This window comes from Diabrotica virgifera, chromosome 1, assembly GCF_917563875.1.
Source record: "Diabrotica virgifera virgifera chromosome 1, PGI_DIABVI_V3a".
NCBI classification, from domain to species: Eukaryota; Metazoa; Arthropoda; class Insecta; order Coleoptera; family Chrysomelidae; genus Diabrotica; species Diabrotica virgifera.
In genome coordinates, this window is record NC_065443.1 from 81,239,519 (window position 1) to 81,266,468 (window position 26,950).

At 36.0% G+C, this 26,950-nt stretch overlaps 1 protein-coding gene across 2 annotated transcripts in view; it reads right to left on the bottom strand.

Moving 5' to 3' along the window:
* LOC114332675 (tectonin beta-propeller repeat-containing protein) overlaps nucleotides 1-26,950 on the bottom strand; it is a 137,116-nt gene that overhangs the window by 12,929 nt on the left and 97,237 nt on the right. For both annotated transcript variants that reach the window (XM_028282504.2, XM_028282503.2), the window contains exons 10-11: nucleotides 19,567-19,789; nucleotides 7,761-7,941 (exon numbers count right to left, since the gene is read on the bottom strand). In XM_028282504.2, coding sequence (XP_028138305.1) covers nucleotides 7,761-7,941; nucleotides 19,567-19,789 — 404 coding nt within the window. The remainder of the gene's footprint in view (nucleotides 1-7,760; nucleotides 7,942-19,566; nucleotides 19,790-26,950) is intronic.

Below are 26,950 nucleotides of genomic sequence, written 5' to 3' on the forward strand. Positions count from 1 at the left end.
AATATCGGAAATGCATTGGACTCTCGTTGAACATCTTGTATACAGTCCTGATCTTTCACCATGTGATTACCACATGTACGGTCCAATAAAAAAAGGCACTAGGCGAAGCGCGTTTTGACGATAATAATCAAGTGGAGCAATTGATTAGATACCCACCCACATTCTTTTTATGAAAATGGAATACAGAAACTTCCTAGCCGTTGGGAAAATGCATACAGAAAGAAGAAATGTATATAGAAAAATGAAGAATTGTTTAATTGTTGTAATTATAATTCAATAAAAAGTTATTAGCAAAGGTCGGTTTATATTTGATCTACCTCTCGTAAGTTGTAAAGCGAATAAATATTTTTATTTATTGTTATATTAAAAAGTATCCAGGTTTTTGGATCGAGAAAGTATGTATTTTGCTCGATGATCCTAACTTAACTTCTCATTATCATATCCCATGACGTTACAACTCTTCGAAAGTCTTTGCCTCGTTTAATATTGCCTTTCATGTTTGTCGGTCCTGCGCCAATATTTCTCATTGGCACACTCATTTTCTCGAGATGTAGTCGAGATCATCGCTGACTACATTTGTCCACCTTTTTGTAGGCCATCCTCCCATCAGGTCTTTTCCAAAAATCATTGTTACTGAGGCGAATGTCGTTACTGCGTATCACATGTTCTGCCCATTTTAGTATTTTGGCCTTTATATATCTCACTAAATTCTCCTTTCCTAACAGAGACTCTACCTCGCTGTTGGGTCTGCGCCTCCATTAGTTTGTCACGCTATCTCTGGCAAGGGTAGTATATTAGTTGATGGATTTTACGTTCCCACATCTATATATAATATAGCTCAACAGGCCTTAAAGACCCATGGCTTGGAATTTCTCCACGGTTTTCCTCCATTTTCTCCTATCCATGGCCGCAGTTCTCCAATTTGATATTCCGATTGTTTCCAGGTCTTCCTTACATTTTTTTTTTTCCCTGGAAGCCGTCTGTTGTGAACCGGTTGTACTGCAGCCACTTGGCTTATTGTACATCTTCCATTGTTTATGAAACCCATTCCAGAATTCTGGAACCCTGTACCAGCTTGTACAGGTCTAGTGGGTGGGTGCCATATAATTTTGGAGTCATTTCGATGTCTCCGAAAAGTGTTTGCCGCCTCCGATCCAATGCCTCACAGTCATGCAAAATATGGTTGACTGTTTCAGGTTCTCTGTTACAGAGTCTGCAGCTCAAGTCTCCATGAAACAGCCCCATTGTATGCAGGTGACCCTTAACTGGCGCATGTCCAGTGAGGAAACCTGTTATGACTCTGAGCTGATTCCTGCTTGTTTTCAGCAGTAACTCAGCTCTACTAGCACATGTCCGTCCGATATACATCTTGCCATGTGTTTGACCGGGTACACTCTCCCAGTGTGAGTTGTGTTGGCTTCGGATCCAGGCTTTTTTTCGTTCGCGGACGGTGCTTTTTGGCACTCCCACGGCCGGCTCTGGACCCAGGTATTTTGTAGCTGATGCTCTCTTGGCAAGTGCATCAGCTCTTTCATTGCCGTATATGCCCCGATGACCTGGAACCCATACCAGTATAACACTGTTATGTTGTGCCAGTCTATCAAGTTCTTGTCGACATTCCCACACCAGCCTAGAGTTCACCTTAGGGCTTATAAGAGCCCCAATGGCTGCTTGGCTATCTGTGCATATGTTAACCCGCTGCAGTTCGAATGCCCTCAGGTTGTTTTCTCTTGCACACTGCAAGATTGCAAAAATCTCTGTCTGAAATACGGAGGTACATTCTCCCAGTGGAATAGAAATGTTGAAATTTCCACCATTATAGAATATTCCTGCGCCCGAACCGTCTGCAGTTTTAGACCCGTCCGTATACCAGGTGCAACCCTGCAGTCTGGGTCGAGAGTTTCCTCTGTCCCATTCGTCTCGTGGGCAAATGTCCACTTGAAAAGGTACTTCAGGCATATATCTTGATGTCATATGGTCAGAAATCATCATCCATTCGGCATCATTAATTTCATTCGTTATTTTACTATGTCCTGATTTAACTGGTACGTTGCTCAGGTTTTCTCGCAGTCTATAATAGCCCATTCTCGCCTCACCTCTTATTGTTATATGTAAAGGAGGGAGATCAAGTAGTGCCTCCATAGCTGCCGTAGGTGTGCCCCTCATAGCCCCCGTGATCCCGAGACAAGCAAGTCTTTGCACCTTGCTTAATTTGATGATGGCACTTTTTTGCTGCACTTTTGGCCACCATACCACTGATGCATATGTAATTGTGGGTTTTACCACCATGTTATAAGTCCAATATACCATGTCTGGTCTCAAACCCCACATTTTTCCATGAGTACGTCTGGCTACCATTAACGTAGATACCGCTCTCTTCGTTATTCTTTCTATCTGCTGATTCCAAGTAAGTCTTGAGTCTAATATTATCCCGAGATACTTTACTTCACTCACCAGATTTAAATGTATACCATTTAGACTTAGAGGACCCAATTCCTCTGAATTTCTTCTTTTAGTAAATTTCATGATTTTGGACTTTAGAGGACTGATGTTAAGCCCTACATTTGAAGTCCATTCTGTAACTACTGTCAGAGCCTGTTGCATTCGATCTCTGACTGTACCATTAAATTTTCCGTGGGCTAAGATGACTAGGTCATCCGCATAGCCCAGGACGTGATGCCTATCGTTGTCGAGTCTAGCTATCAGGCCATCCATGACCAGATTCCACAATAGAGGAGATAAGACTCCCCCCTGTGGGCAGCCTCTGGCTACCTGAGCTGACACTGTATCCCCTAGCAACGTAGCATATATCACACGGCTTCTCAGCATGCAGTCTATCCATCTACAGCTTGTTTCGTCTATTCCTTTTAGACGGATCGCCCTTGTGATCGCTTCGTAAGAGGTGTTGTCAAATGCTCCCTCAATATCGAGAAATGCACCCAACATCACCTCTTGGTTTTCTAGAACGTACTCCACTCTCTGTACAAGATGGTGCAGTGCCGTTTCTGTGGAGACTCCCGCTCGATATGCATATTGTCCCCGATGTATCGGACTTTCAACCAATACACCATCCCTGATATGCCTATCGAGCAGTTTTTCTAAGGTCTTCAGTACGAATGACATCAGACTTAATGGCCGCAGAGACTTGGCCCTTTCCTGTCCGATTTTGCCAGGTTTGGGTATAAAAGCCACCCTTATCAGCCTCCATGCTTTTGGTATGTACCCCAGCCCTAAACTAGCCTGCAGTATCTTACACAATTTTTTGAAAAGAAGGTCGTTTCCCTTCTGTAGAAGTATTGGATAAATCCCGTCCGGACCCGGTGATTTATATGGCTCGAATGAGTTTATTGCCCATTTGATTTTGTCCTGGTTTATAACTTCTTTTGCCACATGCCAGTTTTCCCTAGAACCATAATTCATGATATCCAGTCCGGTTTGCCATGTGTCTAGTGGTATCAGTTTTGTCTCAGACTCAGGAAAGTGCACCCTGAAAAGCTCTTTCAGGGTGTCTTCACCATTCTGAGTGTATTCACCTGACTCTTTTTGGAGCGAGGGAATACTTATCTGAGGGTCCTTTGAGAGAACTTTATGGAGCCTTGCCATTTCTGAAGTCCCTTCTATCTCTTCACAATGCCTTCTCCACGATTCTCTTTTTGCCCTTCTCAGTTCCTTATTGTAGTCAGTCAGAGCTTTGCGATAATCGCCCCACTCGCCTGACCTTTTGGCGAAATTAAATTTTCGTCTAACCTCTGTCCTTTGATTTGCAAGATTATGATTCCACCAGGGAACTTTCCTGTTGGAATTCCTGACTATCTCCGGACAGTTGTCTTCGAACGCTGACGTGACAATCTCTTGAAATTGTTCGGCAGCCATGTCTAGGTCCAATGTATGCCTTATCTTCCCGTTAATCCTGCCTAAGCTATATTCTATGTCTGCTTGATATGCTTCCCAGTTTGTTTTACGAGGATTACGATAAGTTTCCTTGATAAGCTCATTGCCTGTCATTTCAAAACAAATGTGTCGATGGTCTGAAAAGGACACCTCATCTGACACATGCCAGTTTTTCACAGTTCTAGCCACGTTAGTCGTGGCAACTGTTATATCAATCACCTCCTTCCGTCGTGAAGTCACGAAGGTTGGTTTGTTTCCTACGTTTAATATGTCTAAATTATGTTGCATTATAAACTGTAGTACTGACTCACCTCTTGCATTGGTGTTTGTACTGCCCCAAGTCAGATGGTGCGCATTCGCATCACAGCCAATGATCAATTGCAATCCATTTTTCCTGCAATCTCTCACTAGCTGCTCCAATTCCCTTGATGGTGGTTGTTCGGGATCATCATATGGGAGGTATGCTGATCCGAAAACTATCTGCTTCACCCCTCCTCCATCTATGATCTTCATCTTTACCGTGGTTAAATCCCTGGAACAGTGATTTATCAACGGCAGTGTTTTGATGTTTCGTTTGACTATTATGCAAGTTCTCGGGACATCGGCAGATCGGCTATATATAAGCTCTCCACCAATACCCGATAGACCTCTTATTTTGCCCTTGTAAACCCAGGGTTCTTGTATCAAGGCTACATCAAACCTTCTCATGGCGACAGTAAGTTCTGCCGAAGCTGACTTACTATGCTGGAGATTCGCTTGCAGGATTCTGATTGGAGCCATCAATGCCTCTGATGGTTTTGAAGGATATCTTTTCAAGTCTGTAATACGCCTTGAAATTTGCAGCCTTCAATGTTTTATAGGAGACCTCGTCGATCGTGTATACGAGGATTTGCATGTCCTCTCCGACCTTCCGATTTTTCAACAACCAGTCTTCCGTCTTAAGGTCTTTATTTTGCCTCTCTAAACGGGTTCTGACTGTTGATTCTTCAGCCTCTTTCTCGGGGATGCGGGCGAGGACCATAGGGCGTTTTGGCATGTGGCTGGGATCGACCACATTTAAGTCGACTCCTTCCCACAGGCCCTCCATAGTCCTTACCACCTCAGTGGTCCATTTTTTGGTATGTTCGTTAGCACAGTTTACCCACAGAGTACCTGCGCTAAACGATGTTTTATGGAACTGTAGCAGTTGATTTTGACTTCCAACAGGAGCCTCATCCACTGCTAGCTTTAGTTTGTTGATGATCAGGTCTGCGTGAGCCTGATCTAGTTGAGTATCCGGATGGTGCCTGTGTGCCACCGCTATCCTGAATACTTTTGTGACATTGCTGTATGACCTAGTCTGCTCATGAGAGCTCCTTGGTCTCTTAGCAACCCTTTGTTGCGGGGGGGTAATGGTATTCTCCCGCGGTCTCTTTTTACCCTCGGGTTTTACCAGTACTCCCGTTTTGTTTTTATGGGGATTTGCTGTGGTCCATGTTCCAGCAGCCATTTTTGCCTTTTTCGTCATCTTTCTTTTTTGAGCTCCAGAAAGGCGTTTTTTGCTACTTTGTGCAGAGTCTGTTCCGCTTGGAACAACTTCTGGCTCAGTATTTGGGACAGATACAGAATCCACGACTGAAGTCACCTCTGTGTCCGTTCCCGTTTTTGTGTTTGTTTTTTCAATCTCGTTCTCCATATTTGTTCCCACGAGTTGGGACGAATTGCTGTCAGGCACGGCAGTGCGCCCTTACCGTGCTAAGGCTATAATCCCCCAGAGTTCGCCATCTCTCTAGGGCATCGCTTTAGATACACTTTACTCCCTGTACCATGCATCCCGTCGGCACGATGGTGTTACACCTTAGGATTGGGAGGATGGATCATTTGGCGTTACCCAGGGTGCACCACGTGGAGGCGATCCATCGCTACACCCCTCTTCCTTACATGCTTCTAGCCACTTTTTCCTGGGCCGTCCTCTTCTCCTCTTTCCTTCCCATCTCAATAGCGAGTCCTTTGCCCACCTTCCGTCAGCCATTCTCGCAAGATGACCTAACCAACTTAGTGTCTTTGTTCTGACCATCTGGCTTGGTTTTCGGTACAGCTCTCTAATCTCTGCATTTGTTCGTCTCCTCCAAAAGTCTTCATCGTTCTTTACTCCCCCGAATATCTTCCTTAGGACACTCCGCTCCCAGATGTTGGATCACTGTTCGGTAGAGTCTAAATTTTGCCTCTCTGGAGATGTTTTTGGCTCTTAGTAGTTTGTGTAGGGTTCCTACTGTCTTCCTTCATCTCGAAATTCGTTTTTCAATTTCTTGGCTTTCTTTCCCTTTACTTGTTAGCGTTACTCCTAGATACTCAAACTCCGTCACCTTTTTGAATCTTTATTCTCGTTGTTTGTGGTAGTTTTCAGTTGTGTATCTTCATCTGAGGTCTGTCCCATTTCCATATACTTTGTTTTTTGCTCATTAATTCTTAGTCCATACTGCCTGGCCTTTACTTCAAAGAGTTTGAAAATCCTCAGCAGTTCCCTTTCCGTTCTTGCCATTAGCACTACATCGTCCGCAAAGACCAGAACCTGGTTTCTGTTGTCAAAGATCATACCTTTCGTTCGTATTCCACTTTCTCGCAATATTGCCTCCAACAAGAAATTGAAGAGTACTGTGGACAGCAGATCTCCCTGCTTTAATCCCCTTTTAACTTCAAATTTTCCTGTTAAGTTTCCTTCTATCCTTACTCTATTGTCGGTCTTCACTAAGGTCATTTTTATGAGTCTGATCATCTTTTCCGGAATTCCAAGTACTATTAGGGCCTGGTACAAACGCCTGCTTATCACAGAATCGTAAGCTTGTTTGAAATCTATAAAGAGGAGGTTTAACTTTAACTGTTGCTCGTATGTACTGCTCTGAATAATTTTCAACACGAATATTTGATCTATGGTGGATCTGCCCTTTCTGAATCTTCCTTCCCTGGTATTCACCAAACTGCTCATTTAAGTGCCTTTCCAGTCTGCTTCTTACGACTCTGGCGAGTACCTTATATGTTACGTCTAGGAGAGTGATACCCCTATAGTTTTCACACACTGCTCAATCTCCTTTCTTATGAATGGGACATACTATGGCCTCTCTCCATACTTCCTGAATTTCCTCTCGTTCCCAGATTTTCGTCAACAGGCTACATATTCGCGTCATAAGTGCTTCTCCACCATGCTTGATTATTTCTGCAGTAATATCATTGCTGCCTGCACTTTTGTTGTTTTTCATCCTATGTATGATTTCTCTTATTTCTTCCACGTTTGGAGTCTCCATTGTTTCCGCCGGGTCTCTGACTTCCTCTACCATTTCCACTTGCTCCTCATCACTTCCATCAGGTTCTTCATTAAGTAGCTCTCTAAAATGCTCCTGCCATCTACTTAGCTTTCCCTGCTTATCTCCTATTAGGTGCCCTTCCTTGCTCTTGTAGAAGTTCTGTTTTCTTGCACATTGGTCACTGCTCCTTTTCGCCTCCTGGTAGAATTTTCTTACATTTTTATTAATATAATGCTCTTCAATCTCTTGAAGCTTTTTATCCATATGCCCCCTTTTCTTACTCCTACACACTTTTTTCGCGTTTCTTCTCGCCGCTCCATATTTATTCTTGTTTTCTTCACTCGGTTTATCCATATATTTTAGTCTTGCCTCATTCCGTGTGTTAAGACTTTTCTTGCAATCGGTTTCAAACCATTCTTTGTCTCTCCCCTTCTTAACTTGACCTAACCGCTAACAAAAACCGTTCCCACATCTAACAAAAGCTAATATTGTAATATATTACCACTAATAAAAAAACTTCCGTACTGATAGTCAATTCTAAACTTTCTATTTTTGAAAATATATTAAAATTGATGAAAAACAACTTACCGCAGGATTGGATTTGGATACTCCGACTCTAATCACCGCTTGTCCACCTGTAGCAAGAGCCCATGCTGCCACGACGGAGTCCACAAAATCGCCTACGGGTTCAAGGGACACGTCTAATATTTTAGTGTGTCCGAGTTCCTGCCAAGGCCCCGTCGTGGCAACAGCACATCTCCTGTACCACCTGTTAATAAGAACAGAAGTATAATATTTGAAAATAATAATTCAGCCTAATTAGTTTGTGCTGCAATATATTCTTTTTCTCATGATCATCTTTCAGTGCGTCACAGTTTTTCGATTTCTCTCTAACGCATTAAATTGTATGTGACAGAAAAAAAGGCACGTCTGGGAATACTTCGGTAATTATTCTAGTTCGGTGATTATTCTAGTTGTCGATAGATGGCGCCATAATCAAAAAATAATTATTTATTAAATAAAATAATAATATTATCAATATAATCTGTACAATTTATAAGACTATAAAAATGAAAGAAAATACCATTTTATAAATGCAATAGACACAATTGATTTGGTTTTATTCCAAATTGAAAATAAAATTTGACAACTGTCAGATTTAACTAAAATGTCACGTTAGAATAAATGTCATAAATGTGTATTATCACGGACTTACCTTTTTTTCTATAATTTGTGACGCACTGAAAAATGTTCATGAAAAGGAGAATAGTACGTTCTGTAAAGGTAAAATATTGCAAAACCTCTAAATTTTAAAGAACTGCTTCGAATGACATGAAATTTGGCATACACGTAGCCAACATGTCAAAGAAAAAAAGTGATATTGTGCTGATGTGTGCTTTTGCCCTGGGGGTGAGTTTCATCCCCTTTTGCGAGTGAAAAATATATGTTCGAAATAAGTCCGGAAACGGATAAAATGACAATTCTAAGCAACTTTTGTTCAATAAAGTTTTTCACCAAGTTGATATTTTTCGAGTTATTTGCGAGTGAATATGTTAATTTTTCTACAAAATAACCACGTTTTCATTTCAGACGGTTTTTCGCAAATAACTCAAAAAGTAAGTATTTGGTGGAAAAAAAGTTCATATCGAAAATATAGCACGTAAAAAAGTGAAAAACTTGGTGTATATATTAGCTCACTGTACCTAGTAAAAGCAGAGTTATAGCTAATGAAAAATAGGTTCAAATTCGTCAAATTCCAAATCGTATATTTTAACGTGCCATAACCAAAAAACGAAGCACTTTTTTGGGGAAAACTCTATTTAACTTTGTGTTTAAGTTGTAGTCTTAAGATACTTCATCACACAAGACTACCACTGAACTGTTCCGCGCTGCGGTAAACAAAGTCAAGATAGCCATGATGATCGCCAACATCCGGAACGGATAGGCACTTTAAGAAGAAGAAAGTGTTTAAAAAAATGCTTATTTTTGTTTTTTAAAAAAATTTTTTAGCATCAAAAGTAAACAAGTTACGCTCAAAATAAAGTTGGTCCCTTTTTTTTGGTAAGAAATCGGGAAATCACCCCCTAATTAGAATTTCAAATGAACTTAATTGTTATCACTTCACAAGTTTTTTACTCGCGTATGTATTGATCATACGATCTGTAAGTTTCATCGGTTCAAAGTCCCTATTTTTGAAAGAGCTGTAGTTAAAAGGGCTTGAACGAGTCACTTATCACGAGTGTATGCAAATTTAGAAACACCGAATCTTGACCAATTTTTGTCTGACAGAAAAACAAAAAATAAAAATTATTCAGAAAAGTAAAGCCGATTTTTTTATTGTTTAAGACTTTTGTTATCTCTAACAATTTTTAAGTTATTTTGAAAAAAAGCATTTTTTTCAAAATTAAAATTTTAAAAAATTTTACTTTAAAACCAATTTTTTTCAAAAATAAGTACTTTGAATCGATGAAACATAGATCATATAAACACAATATAAGTAAAGTAACTTGTGAAGCGGTAACGATTAATTTCATTTAAGTTGATAATATAATTGGGGGGTAACTTGCTTACATTTGATGCTAGAAATTTTTTTATAAAAACAGAAATAAAGCTTTTTTTAAACACTTTCAAAAAGTTGTAATGTGTTTTCCCCAAGAATGCTTCATTATTTGGATATTTCACATTAAATTATTCTATTTGGAATTTTTCGAATATGAACCCCTATTTTTCATGAGCTATAACTCTGCTTTTGCTAGGTATAGAGACCTAATATATACACCATTTTTTTCACTTTTTTATATGCTATAGTTTTGCTAAGAATATTTTTTCGACAAAATGCTTACGTTTTGAGTTATTTGCGAAAAACCGTCTAAAAACGTGGTTATTTTGTTGAAAAATGAACTTATTTGCTTGCAAATAACTCGAAAAGTATTGATTTGGTGAAAAAACTCTATAGAACAAAATTTGCTTAAAATTAGTCAGTTTATCCATTTCGGGACTTAACTTGAACATATATTTTTTCACCCCCGAGATAGGGTGAAACTTACCCCCAGGGCAAAAGCACACATCAGCACCATATCACTTTTTTTCTATGACATGTTAGCTATGCGTATGCCACATTTTATGTCAATCCAAGCGGTTCTTTAAAATTTACAGCAAAAACCGTGAAAGAATGTACTAGTAGTTGTAATGTATTGGCCATTTTTATACAGATAGGAAAAAATTTATGGTGGGTATTACAAATAGAGCTTTTCATTCACAGTCATTTGTTTCGAGCTTCTGTCATGTGTCACATAATATTAATATATCTACAACGTCATACGTTATTGGTATTGCCAATGATACAAACCAAAGACTTATGACGTAGATATATTAATAGTATGTAACACATGACAGAAGCTCGAAACAAATGACAATCGATGAAAAGCCCTATTAACGAAAGATACTAACAGTGATACTAGTATTATATTCATACTTATTAGAAGGAGATAAAAATCATAATATATCCTCCTACCTCCGAATCGAAACCGGTATATTTCTGATCTAATTTGTCCCTGTTTCAAATAACCCCTGTGTTTCCTGTTGTATGATACTTAAAGTAAGTAAAATAAAATTAAAATTAGTGGATAAATTAGAATGGGAATTTTTTACCTATTTTTGGAAGGGTTTCACCAAAATTTGAATTAAATACATTTTTCCAAAGCGATATACAGTTGAGTCCAGGAATAATAAATAAGTCGGAAATTTACTAAAAGCAAAAGCAAAAGCAAGTGACAGAAAGTGGCTACTGCTCCGATCACGGGTTATATTATAAAATTTGACGTTATCAAATAAATAGAATGTCAAATGTAAGTTTTGCTTTAAAATTTTGGTGCAGAATTACAGCTACATTTGTAGTAGCTTAATAAATTCTTTTAATATCATTAGTGATTAATAAATAAATAAACAGTTTATAAAAAAATTCAATAACATATTTTATTTTGTAATTTTATTCAATTTGGCGGAAACTTAAACACAACTATTCCTTAACTGTGTGAATGAGGTTAGCTTTGTATGTTGTAAAAATTAATGACAAAATCTAACACACTCACCATAAAATTTCAAACTCCAATATAAAATTAGTTGTGAAAACAACTGTTTGTGTAATATAAAAAACTTCAAAATGCAAAAATTCGACAAAAAACCATCAAAAAATCCAACGACTGACATCCACAAAAGTAAACAAACCAGAAACGTCACAAATCAGAAACGTTTATAAAAATAACATGTGTTTTTACTTAATAACAGGCGGTAGCTGTTTTGCCTTTAGTTTCATGCGTGGAAGAGAATGATACTATATAAAAAGTATGTGGTTTATTTCGCCAGGTATTAATGACGCACGGGTAAAGAATCGTGGACTCAACTGTAATAGTTATCACAAGATATTACAAAATCTGTCAATATTAATAACATATATCTAGGAATTGGGTTGACACAAAATATTACTGATATTCAGATACAGTCCGTACAATATAGATACCGTTGCACGTCATTATCTACGTCAGAGATCTAAGTTGACATTGTTGCCCAATTATAAAAGAATTCTTGAATTTATTTTAAATCAAATATATTACATAATTATTGCAAAGTGGATTATACAACAAAACAAATTAATATTTATTATATACAAGAAATAGACATGTTAACAGTATTTATTCATTTATAATTTATGACAGTGACAATATTATATTAAGCTAGAAACATAAAAAAACATTAGTAACTAAGGTAGACATTAGTAGCCTTAGATCTTAACTACTAAATATACAAGGTGGCCCAAAAGTAGTGGAACGGTCGAATATTTCGCGAACTAAACATCGGATCGAAAAACTGAAAAATACATGTTTAATCATTTTCAAAAATCTATCCAATGACACCAAACACCAACCCCCACTACACCCCCTGGGGGTGGGGTGGGGGGTAACTTTAAAATCTTAAATGAAATCCCCCAGTTTTTCTTGCAGATTTTAATTCGTTACGTAAAAGTAAGCAACTTTTATTCACGACATTTTTTCGAACTGTGGATAGATGGCGCTATAATTGGGAAAAACGATGTATCCTGATACCATAGGTAAATTATAGAAACGGTCTAGTATCTCACGAAATGCACTTCCAAATGAGAAACTAAAAAACAGATTTTTAATCTTTTTCGAAAACCTTTCGAATAACGCCAAACGTGACCCTCCAACCCACCCCCTGGAGGTGCGGTGGGGGTAACTTTAAAATCTTAAATAGCAACCCCCACTTTTTATTACAGATTCTATTTTTTACATTTTTTAGAATTATTAATAGATGGCGCTTTAATTGGAAAAATACGATTTATTAGAGCCATCTATCAAAAATTAAAAAAAATGTTTCGAATAAATGTGGCTTAATTTTTTATGCCGAATCCGAATCTGCAATAAAAGGTGGGGGTTGCTATTTAAGATTTTAAAGTTACCCCCCACTTCACCTCTAGGGGGTGGGTTGGAGGGTCATGTTTGGTGTTATTCGATAGGTTTTCGAAAAATATTAAAAATCTGTTTTTTGGTTTCTCATTTGGAAGTGTATTTCGTGAGATATAAGACCGTTTCTATAATTTACCTATGGTATCAGGATAAATCGTTTTTCCCAATTATAGCGCCATCTATCCACAGTTCAAAAAAAATGTCTTGAATAAAAGTTGCCTACTTTTACGTAACGAATCCAAATTTGGAAGAAAAACTGGGGGTTTCCATTTGAGATTTTAAAGCTACCCCCAACCCCACCTCCAGGGGGTGTAGTGGGGATTGGTGTTTGGTGTCGTTGGATATATTTTTGAAAATGATTGAACCCGTATTTTTCAGTTTTTCGATCCGATGTTTAGTTCGCGAAATATTCGACCGTTCCGCTACTTTTGGGACACCCTATATAACAGTCCTCCGCCCCAATTTCCAACTACAAGATTAGAGGTGCTGGCAGCAGCTGATCTAAGTGACGTTTCCAAAGTAGACCATCATCTGTTCGTATTTCATAATGTAAGTAACCTATGCGTCTGATTACCTTTCCAAATACCCGTCGTTGATCACTGCAGTATTTTCTAGACTGAACTCTGTCTCCCAAGGCAAATTCCCTACCAGGTGTAGGCCTGTCTGATGGAAAGGAAGTTGTATGTTTGCAAGGTTTTCTTAACATTGCATGAATATTCGTTCTAATTTCTCGTCCAAACATAAGCTCATACGGGGTGAAACCGTTAACACCTGGTGTACGACGTAAACGTGTTCGTACTTTAAGTAGTTTATCAGTTAAGATATTGCTCTCCCCCGCTAAGCTGCGCAGAGTCCTTTTTATAGTTTGTACAAATCGTCCTGCTTGACCGTTCGTTGCTGGGTGATATGGAGCAATAGTTCTATGGGTGATACCGCAATTGGATAGAAATTTGTTAAATTCTGCTGAAACAAATAGTCGGCCGTTGTCAGATACCAGCACATATGGATTTCCGAACGTGGCAAATATTTGTCTTAGCGTTTGTATACACCACTAGCTAGTTGTTACCTTTATAGATATAATTTCCACCCATTTTGTATATGCATCTACCACAATGAATAGTTGAGAACCACAAATTGGTCCAGCGAAGTCAACATGGATTCTTTCCCAGGGACCTGTAGGCTCTTTCCAGTGATGTAAATGTGTCTTTGCTGGTTCATTTTGTTCTAAACGGCATGATCTACATGCTTTCACTTTTTCTTCAATATCTTTATCAATATTTTTCCAGTAGACATGACTGCGTGCTAGTTGTTTCATTTTTAAAATACCAATATGTCCCGCGTGCAGTTCGTTAAGAATAAATTTACGAAATTTATGTGGTATTACAACCCTTGTTCCTCTTAAAATACAGTCATCTTGTAAAGTAAATTCATTGTCTTTGTATCCATATTGTTTCAGAGATTGACCTGTTCTAAGTGCTTTAAGTATTTTCTGTAATTCTATATCATTTTCTGTCTCCTTAGCGATTATATCTGGGCTAATTTCTAATATCTGAATTTGTTGTATTTGGTATAAGCCATGTTGATCTACTTCATATGTATTTGTGTTCTCAACAGGAAACCGCGACAAAAAGTCTGCGTTAGCATTTTTTTTGCTTGTTCTGTACTGTATCTCATAATCAAATCCAGATAAAAAATGAGCATAATGAAAAAGTCTCATTGTACTCAGTTTTGGTAGATTATGGTGGGGATGAAAGATTGATGTTAACGGTTTGTGGTCAGCAATCAGAGTAAATTTTCGTCCATAACAAAAATGAAAAAAAATTTTATACACCAGTATATCGCACTCGCTTCCGTATCAATCTGACTGTATTTCTTTTCGGCATTGGTTAAGATTCTTGACGCAAAAGCTATCGGTCTTTCTGAGCCGTCTTCAACTATGTGTGAAAGGACTGCTTCAAGTCCTGTTGGTGAAGCATCCGTGGCTATGATTAGAGGTTTTCTCGGATCGAAATGTGCTAATACGTTTTCACTTGCAATTTCCGTTTTAATTCTGTTAAAACTTTCTTCGCATTTTACAGTCCAGGTAAACTTGTTATCTTTCTTCAAGAGTTGATTTAGAGGATTTGATATAGACGCAAGATTAGCAATAAATTTGTTGTAGTAATTAGCCATACCCAGAAAAGTTCGCAATTCGTTTATATCAGAAGGCCGTTCCATACCTATTATAGCTTTAATTTTGTCTTTGTTCTTATGGAGCCCATCTTTATCAATTGTATGTCCTAAATAGTTAATGTTCTTTTTAAAAAATTGGCACTTTTCTTTATTCACCCGTAGGTTATTTTCTTTTAGCTTGGTAAGTACCTGTCTTAATCTTAGTAATAGCTGGTCTTCTCTTGTTCCTTGAATTATTATATCATCAAAAAACATTGTACGCCTTCTAAACCTTTAAGTAAATTATCCATGAATCTTTGCCATAAACTGGGAGCCACTTTTACACAAAACGTCAGTCTGTTTATTTTGTATGTTCCCATATGAGTGCTTAAAGTTTGTATTTGAGCGCTGTCTTCGTCTATCTCCATATTAAGGTAAGCTTGTTTAATAATTAATGTGCAAAATAATTTACCCCCATTCATTTGAGCAAAAATATCTTCTACGATAGCTATCGGGTATTTTTCGTCTTTAATAACTCTATTTAAAGTTATTTTGTAATCGGCACATAGTCTTATACTCCCATTAGGTTTAACAATTGGTACAATGGGTGTACCCCAATTACTATGGTCGATTTTGGTTATAATACCTTCAGAACTTAGCCGTTCTATTTCTGCTTCTACTTTCGATTTTAGAGCGTATGGAATTCTTCTAGACTTCATGAACATTGGTTGTGTATTTTTCTGTAAGTTCAAACGAGCTTTGAAATTTGGTATTTTTCCTAGGTCTGACCTAAATACTGATGTTGCAAATTCTTCAAGAAGTTGGTCTAATTTGGGTATTTCAACAGTTTGTAGTCTTCGCACATCTGCCAATTCAATATTTATTTCTTTCATCCAGTTACGTCCGCATAAAGGGTCAACGTCTTTAGCTATAATGTATAATTTGCTGGAGAAGGTTTGGTTCTTGTAGTTACATTTAACATAAGCAACTCCAGTAGGTTTGATTCCTTCTCCTGTGTAAGTTCTTAATATTAAGTCTGTTTTAAAAATTTTCTTTGGAATGTTTAAATGTTTGTACAATTTTAGTGATATAAGAGATAGTGATTGTAATTGTATATTTTTCAGATCGTTCATCCTTAACAAGGTTTATTTCGCCGATAGATTCTTCACTTGTATTACTGGTACAATCATTAATCTGGAGTGCATTGTTTCTTTTTAAACAAACTTTTGCCAAGTGTCCCTCTGTTTGACATTTGTTGCAAGTTCTTTTAATGGCCCAACATTCGTTGGATCTATGATCTGATTGTCCACATCTGAAACATTTTCCCCTTAAGTCTTTTAATGTTATATTTTCATGTTTTTTCTTGTAAGTTCATGATCTTTGAGGTTTTTTTACAGATGTCGACAATTTGTTCACCGTTTCAATTTCATTACGTATGTCTGCAGATATTTTATTATTTTCTATTTTTCCCATTTCAATTTATGTAGTTATCTGAACTAATTTTGAGAATGTGTGTGTTTCTCTGTCTTGCAGAATTTTTATTCGAATTTCGCTTTCATGCAATCCTCTGATGAACTGTAACGATAAAAATCCATCTATTGTGGACTTACAACAATTCTGACATTTGAATTCACAGTTAGAAGCAAGTTTCTTGAGTTCTGCAGCGTATGTTGCAACAGTTTCATTTGGTCGTTGTAAATGTGTAACAAATTTATGTTGTTGAGCCCACAAACTAGGTTTAGGATCAATAAAGTCATCAAGTAGTTTAATTAATTCTTCAAAGCTTTTATTTAATGGATCCTCCGGAGAACAAAGATTATGTAAAGTATCATAAAGTTGTGGAGAGATCGTAGATAATAGAAAGTAAATTTTACTTTGCTCATCTGTGATGTTATTTAATAGGAAAAATACCGTCAATCTCCTTGTAAAGTTATTAATTGTTTCTGTTTCTTGTATTGGTTGAAAATTAACTTTTGGTAATTGTATCTTATGGTCTATGTTTTGAATTTCCGTACTACATATAACATCTTGGTCGTTTGATCCGTTTCTCTTTCGCAAAATTAGGAGTTTGGTCTTTATCATTGTATATTTTTCTTCAAATTCAAATCTTTCTTGTGTTTCTTGTTCTATATCTGCGTCTTCAGTTTCTTGTTCGATATCATATTGTATATTTTGAAATTTCTTTATGGTTTCGTCTAACGTCCGTAATCTGGATTCAATTTCTTCGTTTGTGATTTCTCGTTCATGTATACAGTTTTCAGTTTTTGTCAGAGTGCCTCGTAAACAGGCTCGTACTTTTTTTTTGCTTTTTAATGTCCATTCTACTAACCTCGTCGCCAATATTATATACAAGTCGCCAATGGACATGTTAACAGTATTTATTCATTTATAATTTATGACAGTGACAATATTATATTAAGCTAGAAACATAAAAAAACATTAGTAACTAAGGTAGACATTAGTAGCCTTAGATCTTAACTACTAAATATATAACAATATTCAATGTAAATAAATAAAAACATTGGAAATATAAAACAATAATTAGTAAAGAATAAAAACAAATCTGAAATGTCAATACTGCATCTGTTAAATAAATGTTACCAATTTATGCCAACATGTCACCTTTTTTCGATCGCAGTTAGAGTGTAATCCGAACAAGTGTGCTTTATAAAAACGCTTTATATTCCACTTATACAAATTAAATGAAACAAGTTAGGGCATGTTTCTATAAATTTACATTAATACAAATCTTCCAATATTATTTCTACGCGTATGTAATAAAATATAACTAGTAGCTGTAATTCCAGTGTACTCAGCTAAACGATTCTAAAAAGGAACACACCTACGACTTAAATATTTCGTGTTAGTATCATGTGACGTCACGTGCTATGACGCGGATGACGTGTAACGGTATCTATATTGTACGGACTGTAATAAATTCAAACTGGATTTTTACGAAAGATGTAGGCGTTTCTTGCTTACAACGTGTATGGAAGTATGAACGAATATGCAAGAAATTATTTTGCAGATTCAGTCATGGGCAAGATAAACCTAATTAAAAATAGCTTTAAGAGTTGCCAAAATCTTTTACCGCTAGTGTCAAAATTGACCCGAATTTGAATCATCAAGATCTACAAACGATTAAAAAGATCGATGACGAATGGAGGAAACTTAAGCAATACGAGGATATTTCAATAGAATGAGATAATCTGGATAAATTATATTATAAAGTGGATCAAATAAAACATTTCGACGGTAATCCTCTATTTACTAATTTGGGTGTTTTTGTATTGTCTGTGTTCACCTTACCTCATCCAAATGCAAGTTGTGAAAGACAATTTTCAAAAGTGAATTTAATAAAGAAGTGCAGGAACTTCTTGGTAACAGACATTTTAATATGGCATTATGTATTTATCCCAATCAGTTTATCTTCAAAAGGGTCGTGTTAATTTTACACCGTCAATAATGGTTACAACTATGCGTAGAACAAATTTAGTATGAGTAGAACAAGTTTTTTTATTTTAAATAATTTGTTTATTACATTCGTTTACAAAAAATTAAATATATTATTTTTTCTACTTTGTTAATTTCTTTTGTTAATTTTCTACTTTGGCGAAGCTGTTCTTACAGAAAGATACCTACGAAACAAATTGATTTGACCTTATATCTTCTACAGTCGAAAAAATGAAAGAATACCCATGAACGATCACATCAATCACTTATTTTGTATTTGCTGTCATTTTCTATAAATAACAAACGTTTGTTATATAAAAAGACAGCAAATACAAAATAAGTGATTGATGTGATCGTTCATAGGGTATTCTTTCATTTTTCCGGCTGTATATTGTTTTAAATATGTTTCTCTCTGTTGCTCCCATTAAAAGAGCATACCTACGTTAAATTTTTTCCTATACTGTATAAACCTCACTTACGGCGCTCATGTATAGTATCACACCATATTTAATTAGTTTTAACAGGTAAAAGAATGGTTCAGGCATTTGATATGTGAAGAAATAAAGGTTACTCTTTGGGCTCCGAGTGTTTTTGTGTACCAAACATTTCAGTAGTGCTTTATTATTTAAAGACAATGAAGTTAATAAAATGTCGAACGCAGTTACACTGAAAGTAGAAATAATAAATATGTTTTATTTATGGTGCGTTAATTATTAAGAGGAAAGGAACAAAATGCAAAATTTTGACGCCTGTCAAAATTTTCAATGTATTTTAAATCTAATCATTTTTTTCGAATTCTGAGAAAACTAATAAGTACTTTTGAAAAATTTAAACACAGAGTGAAAGATTACTTTATTACCGAAGGCCGAAAGTCCTTCAGAATGAATAAAAAGTTTCTTTTGAATGAGATATTTGAAATTAAAAATCACACTAAATTTTCTCTTAGTTTTTCACCACTGTAACTTATTAAAATAAACATTATAGAAGTTTTCAGGGACTTTCGGCCCTCGGTAATAACGTAATCTCTCATTCTGTGTTTAAATTTTTGAAAAATACTTTTAGAAAATTAGTTTTCTCAGGTACCCGTCTCATTAGTTCGTACCCATCCCCTTAAAAGATATCTAATTCGACCAATTTGAAGGCATACAACAAGTCTAATGATTTTAATGATATTTAAAAACATTTGATTCCCTTATTGCAAATGTTCCTTTTTTATATAGAATATTTATTTCTATTCATTTTAAAATATAATTAAATGCTATAATTTGCTTTAAATGTTCTTAGGAAAAAATGTTCCATCCACTTACCTTCGACGTCGGACATAATCAGTAAATTGTTTATTGGCGTGATATGTAGATGGAAAATCTACAGCATACTGCCACCCTTCTTTATCAACACCTCCTGGTACATGAAAATCAGTCATCCAATCCGAAACCCACTGCCAGTGAACCGAAAGCAATTTTACTTGATCTCTTGTACGTTTCTTTTTGCCGCTGGCGTCACTCCACATATGCCTGTCAGTCGGTAAGCCTAAATGAAAGATAAAAACATATTGTAATTAAAGAGTTGATTTCGACCGACCTCAAGTAACGGTTTCAACGCCTAAAATGATATCAAAAAACAGTCGATAAAGGATGTTTTATGAAACGTGACGTAAGAGAATCGACAAAGCGGTACTAGAGATGAGCGGTCTTTTCCAGAATAACGTTGTTATTCGATAACAGCGCGCGATGTTATTTTTATTTAGTGTATGAGATAAGGCTAAGGCTCCACGGGCGACCAATTTACGCTAGCAGTAGCCGTAAAACAAACTTAAGGTTCCGCGGAACGGAATAGGAATAGCCGAACTGAACCGACTACGCACAAGTCCTGTAGTCACTTCAGTTCGGCTATTCCTATTTCGTTCCGCGGAACCTTAAGTTCGTTTTACGGTTACTGCTACCGTAAATTTGTCGCCCTTGGAGCCGTAGCCTAAAGAAAGAATTCGCCGTGAAACGAAATCAAGACACGTATGATAATTTCAGTTTGTTCAAAGAGCACCATAAACACCCTCACTAGTTTCATTCTCATTAGAAATCATCAGAGAGTGTATACATTATTATTTATTTATACAGGGTGTCCAGAAACTCTACCGACAAACGAAGACAGGAGATTCCTCAGATAATTTTAAGACAATTTAACCAAATTCACCTAGTCCGAAAATGCTTCCTAAGGGAGCTAGAGCTCTTTGAAGATGGCGTCTTTTAACTAGTTTTTCTTAAATACCTCCAGAACGCTTCTAGTTAGAAAAACAAAAATTGGTACACATATTTATCTTCCAGATCTAAATCGATTCCGTCTATTGTGAATTTTTAGTACCAGTCATAGGCGTCCGTTTTGGGTGGAGCAACGGTTACTTTATCGCATAACTTTTTTTTGTCTTTAACTTTTTAAATGGCAAAAGGAAGTTGAAATACTGGGGCACATCATGAGAGGTGAAAAATACTATTAAGAAATATAATGCAGGGCAAAATCAAAGGCAGAAGAAGCGTAGGAAGACGTAAAATCTCGTGGCTACGCAATTTCCGTGAATGGTTTGGATGCAGCTCAATTGAACTATCCCGGCGCGTAACCAACAAAATTATAATTGCCAGAATGATTTCCAATCTCCGATAGGAGCGGAACTTTAAGAAGAAGAAGACTTAACTAAGTAAAATTTCCAGGGACGGAACGCTGCTTGGCCGACAAAGGGGTGGGGGACAGGAGTGAATATAAAAATTATAAGGGGTTTTTTGTGACGTTCTAAGACGTAGCAAGTAAAAACGTTCTAAGACGTTCTATGACGTAGCCACAGTATATAGAGCTTCCACAGTAAAACCACTCGTCTGTCGGCGCTTTGATCTTAAGAAGTAATACCGGCACTACGCAATTGGCAATTCACCAGTGGTGGATGCGGGTATTCCCTGTTAAAATCCGTACGTTTCTATAGGACTAGCAATGCGAGAGTGGGGCAAAAGCGACTGCCAACATTGCGCGGTCGCCATGCGCCACTACAGATTTTACTTCCAATTTTTCAGAGAGTGGTTCTACTGTCCCTCTTTATACTGTGACGTAGCTAAGTAAAATCCCCAGAGGCGGAAACTAGAGTGGGGGACGAGGGTAGTTATAAGGGGTCAAAGTCGCGGTTTTTATTATTTTTTTTGTGACGCTCATGATCGAGATAGTGCACCAAAATTTGGGAATAAGTAGGTAGGTCATAACATAACTAAGTAAAATCTCCAGAGTCCAGGGGCAGATCGCTGCTTGAATATAAAATTTGAGAATAAGTAGATCATGACAGAACTAAGTAAAATCTCCAGGGGCGGAACGAAAATGTTGTGCTGCGTGACAAGAAAAATAATAATTACTGCGACTTTGACCCCTCATAACTACCCTCGTCCCCCACTCTGGTTTCCGCCTCTGGAGATTTTACTTAGTTACGTCATGATCTACTTATTCCCAAATTTTGGTGCACTATCTAGATCATGAGCGTCACAAAGAAAATAATAAAAACCGCGACTTTGACCCCTTATAACTACCCTTGTCCCCCACTCTGGTTTCCGCTCGTTGGGGAAAGTCAAGTACACAACTAATTCAACATATCCCCGTATAGTTTGTCCATATTACTTATCACGATCAAAATCCGCTTCCAACTCTCCGACTATTAGTTATTAAACGTGAGTTTTATTTAATTATTAAACCCGCTACAATTTAAAGCCTCAAAAAAGTTTGGGAAGCCTTATTCTGTATCATGTTACTATTCTTTAGATATACATGTATCATAAAATATTACTATTAGATGCTTACGGTGTAACTTCATATTGCTTGTAGAGCGCATAGTGTATAGCGTGTAGTAGCGTGAGGGATTGAAACAATGATTCCTTCATTTATCATCTAGATTCTAGATATTTTATGATTTGTTAATGCTCTTTGCTGACCATATCGTGTTAGTAGAGGAGAGCAGAGAAATCTTGAAGAAGTTGGAGAAGGACTATTGAAGAGGGAAGACCTAAGACTAGCATGTCGAAAACAAAGTATATGTGGTTGAGAGGATCAGGAATGGTTGGAGACATCGAATTGCTTGAAGAAAAACTAGGACGAGTAGGAGAATTTAAATACTTTGGCTCCTACATAACGGTTAATGGGACACTAGATCGAGAAATTGTCCACAGGATATAGGCTGGTTGGTTGAACTGGAAGCGAATGAACAGGATGCTCCGTGATAAAAACAATCGAGGAAGAGCTCAAAGGAAAATACAGGGTGCCCCAGACTAATTTATCCAGACTATATCTCTTAAACCAATAGAGATTTTCGAATGGGACAAAAACTGATATATTCCATTTGTAATACACTTTGATATGGCATAGAAAAAATCATCACTGTACATTTTTTTATAGTTTTGGATGTGGTCTTCTATCGTCTATCCAACAGATTTTTCAAAAATAAAAACGGTTCGTAAATAATCAAGAAAATATCAGTTTATTTATTATTGTTGTTATGTGTCCCAGACTAATTTATCCAGGCTATATCTTAAACGAATAGAGATTTTCGAATGGGACAAAAACTGATCTATTCCATTTGTAATACACTTTAATATGGCGTAGAAAAAATTATCCCCTAGTTACAACCCCTAAATTTAATTTTTTTAATGTCCGACTGGTATATTATTTGACAAATAATGACATGATTTCGAAGGAACGAACTGTAAACACTGGTGGAATGGCCCCGTCCCATTCAAACAGTGAAGCGAGATTGCCACCAACATACAAGAGAGAGGTCCTAGAGAGAGACAGAGAATGTGCTGGAAAAATTTGACAGGCCGTGTAATTTCAGTTGCCTATATCAACTTAAATCGGAGAAATAATGGACCTTATATTTTTAACTTGAAGGCTGATTGGCAGTGTTTCAAAATTTAAATACTTTTTGTATTTACAGAGTAAATAGAGTATAGAGTACCACACTTCGTGTTTAAATACTTTTCAGAATTGTTATTTGTATTTATCAAAACAAATACTTTGCTAAAGGATTTGTGAGTTAAATAATTTTAAAACCATCTAAATACTAAATTAGTAACTGTTTTATATAAAGTGAAGAAGTTCTCGATTATGTTTTTATGTTACTTTTATATTATTAATTTTTATAAGATGAATCTATAATATATTTTTAACTTTCGTATGCCACTTCTTTGAAAAAGCTGGAAAAATTTTGGAATATTCGTAGAACAATTTTAACAGTTTTTTTCATTACAGATTTCAATACTCTACAAATAGTTTTTCATGTCTTTTGATGTAAAATAATTATTCCTACCTACAACCTAAAACTACCACCAGAGTTGCCAGATGTGATTTTATAAAACTGAATTATAAAACTGATTTATAAAACTGATTACTCTTAGAAACTGAAATTCCCTCAAATCACCCAAATTTAAATTTTTGCCGCGTTTTAATAAATTAGTAGACAAATTAGTAATAATCAAAAAAACAATTATACTACTTATCAACAGAGGGCCCTGGAAATAATTCATAGGTCCTATCTTCTTCGATTATATGAGAGTTTAATATACAGTTCTATGTGTGCATTTGCAAATTTAATTTCCCATGACCCCTTAAAATCTTCCATAATTTTCACCCCAAAAAATCTCCCAGCCATTTCTGCTTAGAGAAGTTCCCCTATACGCTTTCAAATTACCCCAAAATGGTGGGAAAATACCCCAATCTGGCAACCCTGACGTACCTGACTGCATTGTCAATTTGTTTGTTTACGAAAGATGGCGATCATCTTTCCTCCTTTACCTGATTATCTTCTATCTCATCCTCGCGGCATTAAATTCGTTTCATGGCGATTCCATCAGTGTTGACAGTTCGTTGTTTCGAAGTCGGTTAAATATGATATAATGCCCTAGGGCGTTATTTTGAAAAATAATGCCATTGGGCATTAAATTTAAATAACTAGTTAAATACTGTCAAGTTGACAAATAAAAACCTAAGTAAAACTACCACTAGTGGTTACCACAATTACGTTACGACTATTGCTGGTAAATGTACTTATTTAAAAATTAATTAATTCAAAATTCATTCAAATTTTTGCATATACGCTGTGAGCTCGTACGTAGAGGGGATATTTATAAATTCGCGAGCGCCAGTAGTGGCAAGTCTGTAAACGTTTACCGGAAATTTGACATAAATGTCAAAGTGATTAATTTAAAATTAAAATTAAAAACATTAATTATAAAAAATATTAGTTGGTCAAAGCTGTGGTATATATTTTTACCTTAACTATACTTACGTTTTAAAAACTGAATTTACGTTTTTTTAATGTTCCCTAATATGTAATTATAAATTAATCTATTAATCTTAGCGCCATCTACACGATAATTGTGAAAGTATCCGAAGTAAGAAATTAATATTTCATCAATAGAACGTCAAAATGATTAGCAAAATCTTAAAAAAATCTATTACAATTTAATTACTTTTTAGCGTTGTAAATATTAAGCGATACAATTAAATAATAAATTTAAAAATTACCGGTTAAAGTTGAATTAGTAATCCGCCAGGAGCGACACCAGCGAAGCTCAGAGCGTATAAAGAAGAATTTAGTCTGACATTAAACGTTGAAGGCACCACGGGTATTACAGATAATAACGCTTTCGGTCAACGTATATACCTCGGGCCATAGGCCCTCGGTATATATGTTACGGGCAATAACGTAAATCCGGCCAATAACGTTAATAACCGGTCAATATCGACAATGGCCTGTTGAATTAAGTCATTGTCGACAATGGCCGGACATTAAAGTTATTGTCCATAGAAACTGGACATTGATGATAATTTTAAATTCTTATAACATTTCCATCATTGTCCGGTCAATGTCAACAATGCCCGTTGTTAATCGGTCAATGTTGAAATTTAGACTAAAAGATAGGTTATGTTTATTATTTGCTTCATGTACTTACTAATAGTAGTAAATTCATGTAAAAAGTATTACAAAATGCCATGGTTCACTATACTGTCAAAATAAAAATGATTCAAATTCAAAAGCTATCTTTTATAAAAAAAAATAATAGGACATCATACCTAATTGTATTTAACAAACTGTCGAAACCCAAAAGACTCCATCTTTAAACAAATAAATGTTTAAAAATAATAAAATCTTTGGATTTCTTGGTTCGGAAGCAGATTCTCTCTTATACCTATTCCCCATCCTTCTAAAAATTGCAAGGAAAAGGGTGATGAATGTAGAGACATGGGGAGTCTACATAGTTGCACTCCACAACATATCAATTCATTGAGGTAAAGATCAACAAATCTGCTTCCTAGTACTCGATACGTGAGTAAAACCGTGGGTAGATAAAAGGCATTATATTTAATTTCGATTCAGAGATCATTACCATCTTTCTATGGACCATTTCGAACTCTTTTGTTCTCCTGCTTTCCTGACGAGAACAAAAGAGTTCGAAATGGTCCATAGAAAGATGGTAATGATCTCTGAATCGAAATTAAATATAATGCCTTTTATCTAATTTTATTTATTTATCAACATTGGCCATATGCTTTTGGCCACTGTCGTTATTGACCGGTTATTGATGAAAACTCTAATTTTAGGTTATTTTTTTTACATTGGCCAATAGCTAAGGTTATTGTCGTTAATAGCCGGGCATTGTCGCTAATAACCAGGGAAAATGGACATTCACGACAATACCCGGTCTTTAACGACAATGGCCAATTTACATCATTGTCCGTAACATATACACCATTGACCTCAAGCGTTATTATCCTTATAATACCCTTGGTACCTTAATAACTATAATAGCTCCCTGTACATTTCTTTATAGTTTTGTATGCGGTCTTCTATCGTCTTTTCAACAGATTTTTAAAAATAAAATGGGTTCGTAAGTAGTCAAGAAAATATCAGTTTATTTTTTATTTTTGTTAAATTAATGAAGATAGCCTTAAAAAATAGACTAGAAAAGAAATATGCTTTATTGTCACTGAAAATTTTACAATTTTATGGACAAGCCTTACATGTAGAGTCAGAAAACACAACTTTCTTGATCAATTTAACAAAAATAAAAAATAAACTTATATTTTCTTGATTATCTACAAACCCATTTTATTAAAAAAAAATTTGAATAGACGATGGAAGACATGCAAAGTTATAAAAAAATGTACAAGGTGCTATTAAAAATTTTAAAGTTAGGGGTTGTAACTAAGGGTTGAACATTTAGGGGATGATTTGTTATTGTTATTTTCTAACTCTACATACGTAAGGTTTGACCATAAAATTGCGAAAAACATTTTCAGTGACAATAAAGCATACTTCTTTTCTATTCTATTTTTTAAGGCTGTCTTGATTAATTAAAAAAAAAATAAAAAATAAACTGATATTTTCCTGATTCCTTATGACCCATTTTATTTAAAAAAATTTGTTGAATAGGCATAGAAAACCCCAGCCAAAACTATAAAAAATATACAGGGTGCTATTAAAAAAATAAAGTTAGGGTTGTAACTAAGGGATGAGTAATATTTAGGGGATGATTTTTTCTACGCCATATTAAAGTGTATTACAAATGGAATAGACGAGTTTTTGTCCCATTCGAAAATCTCTATTCGTTTAAGAAATATAGCCTGGATAAATTAGTCTGGGACACCCTGTATACAAGAGAGACGTGAGGC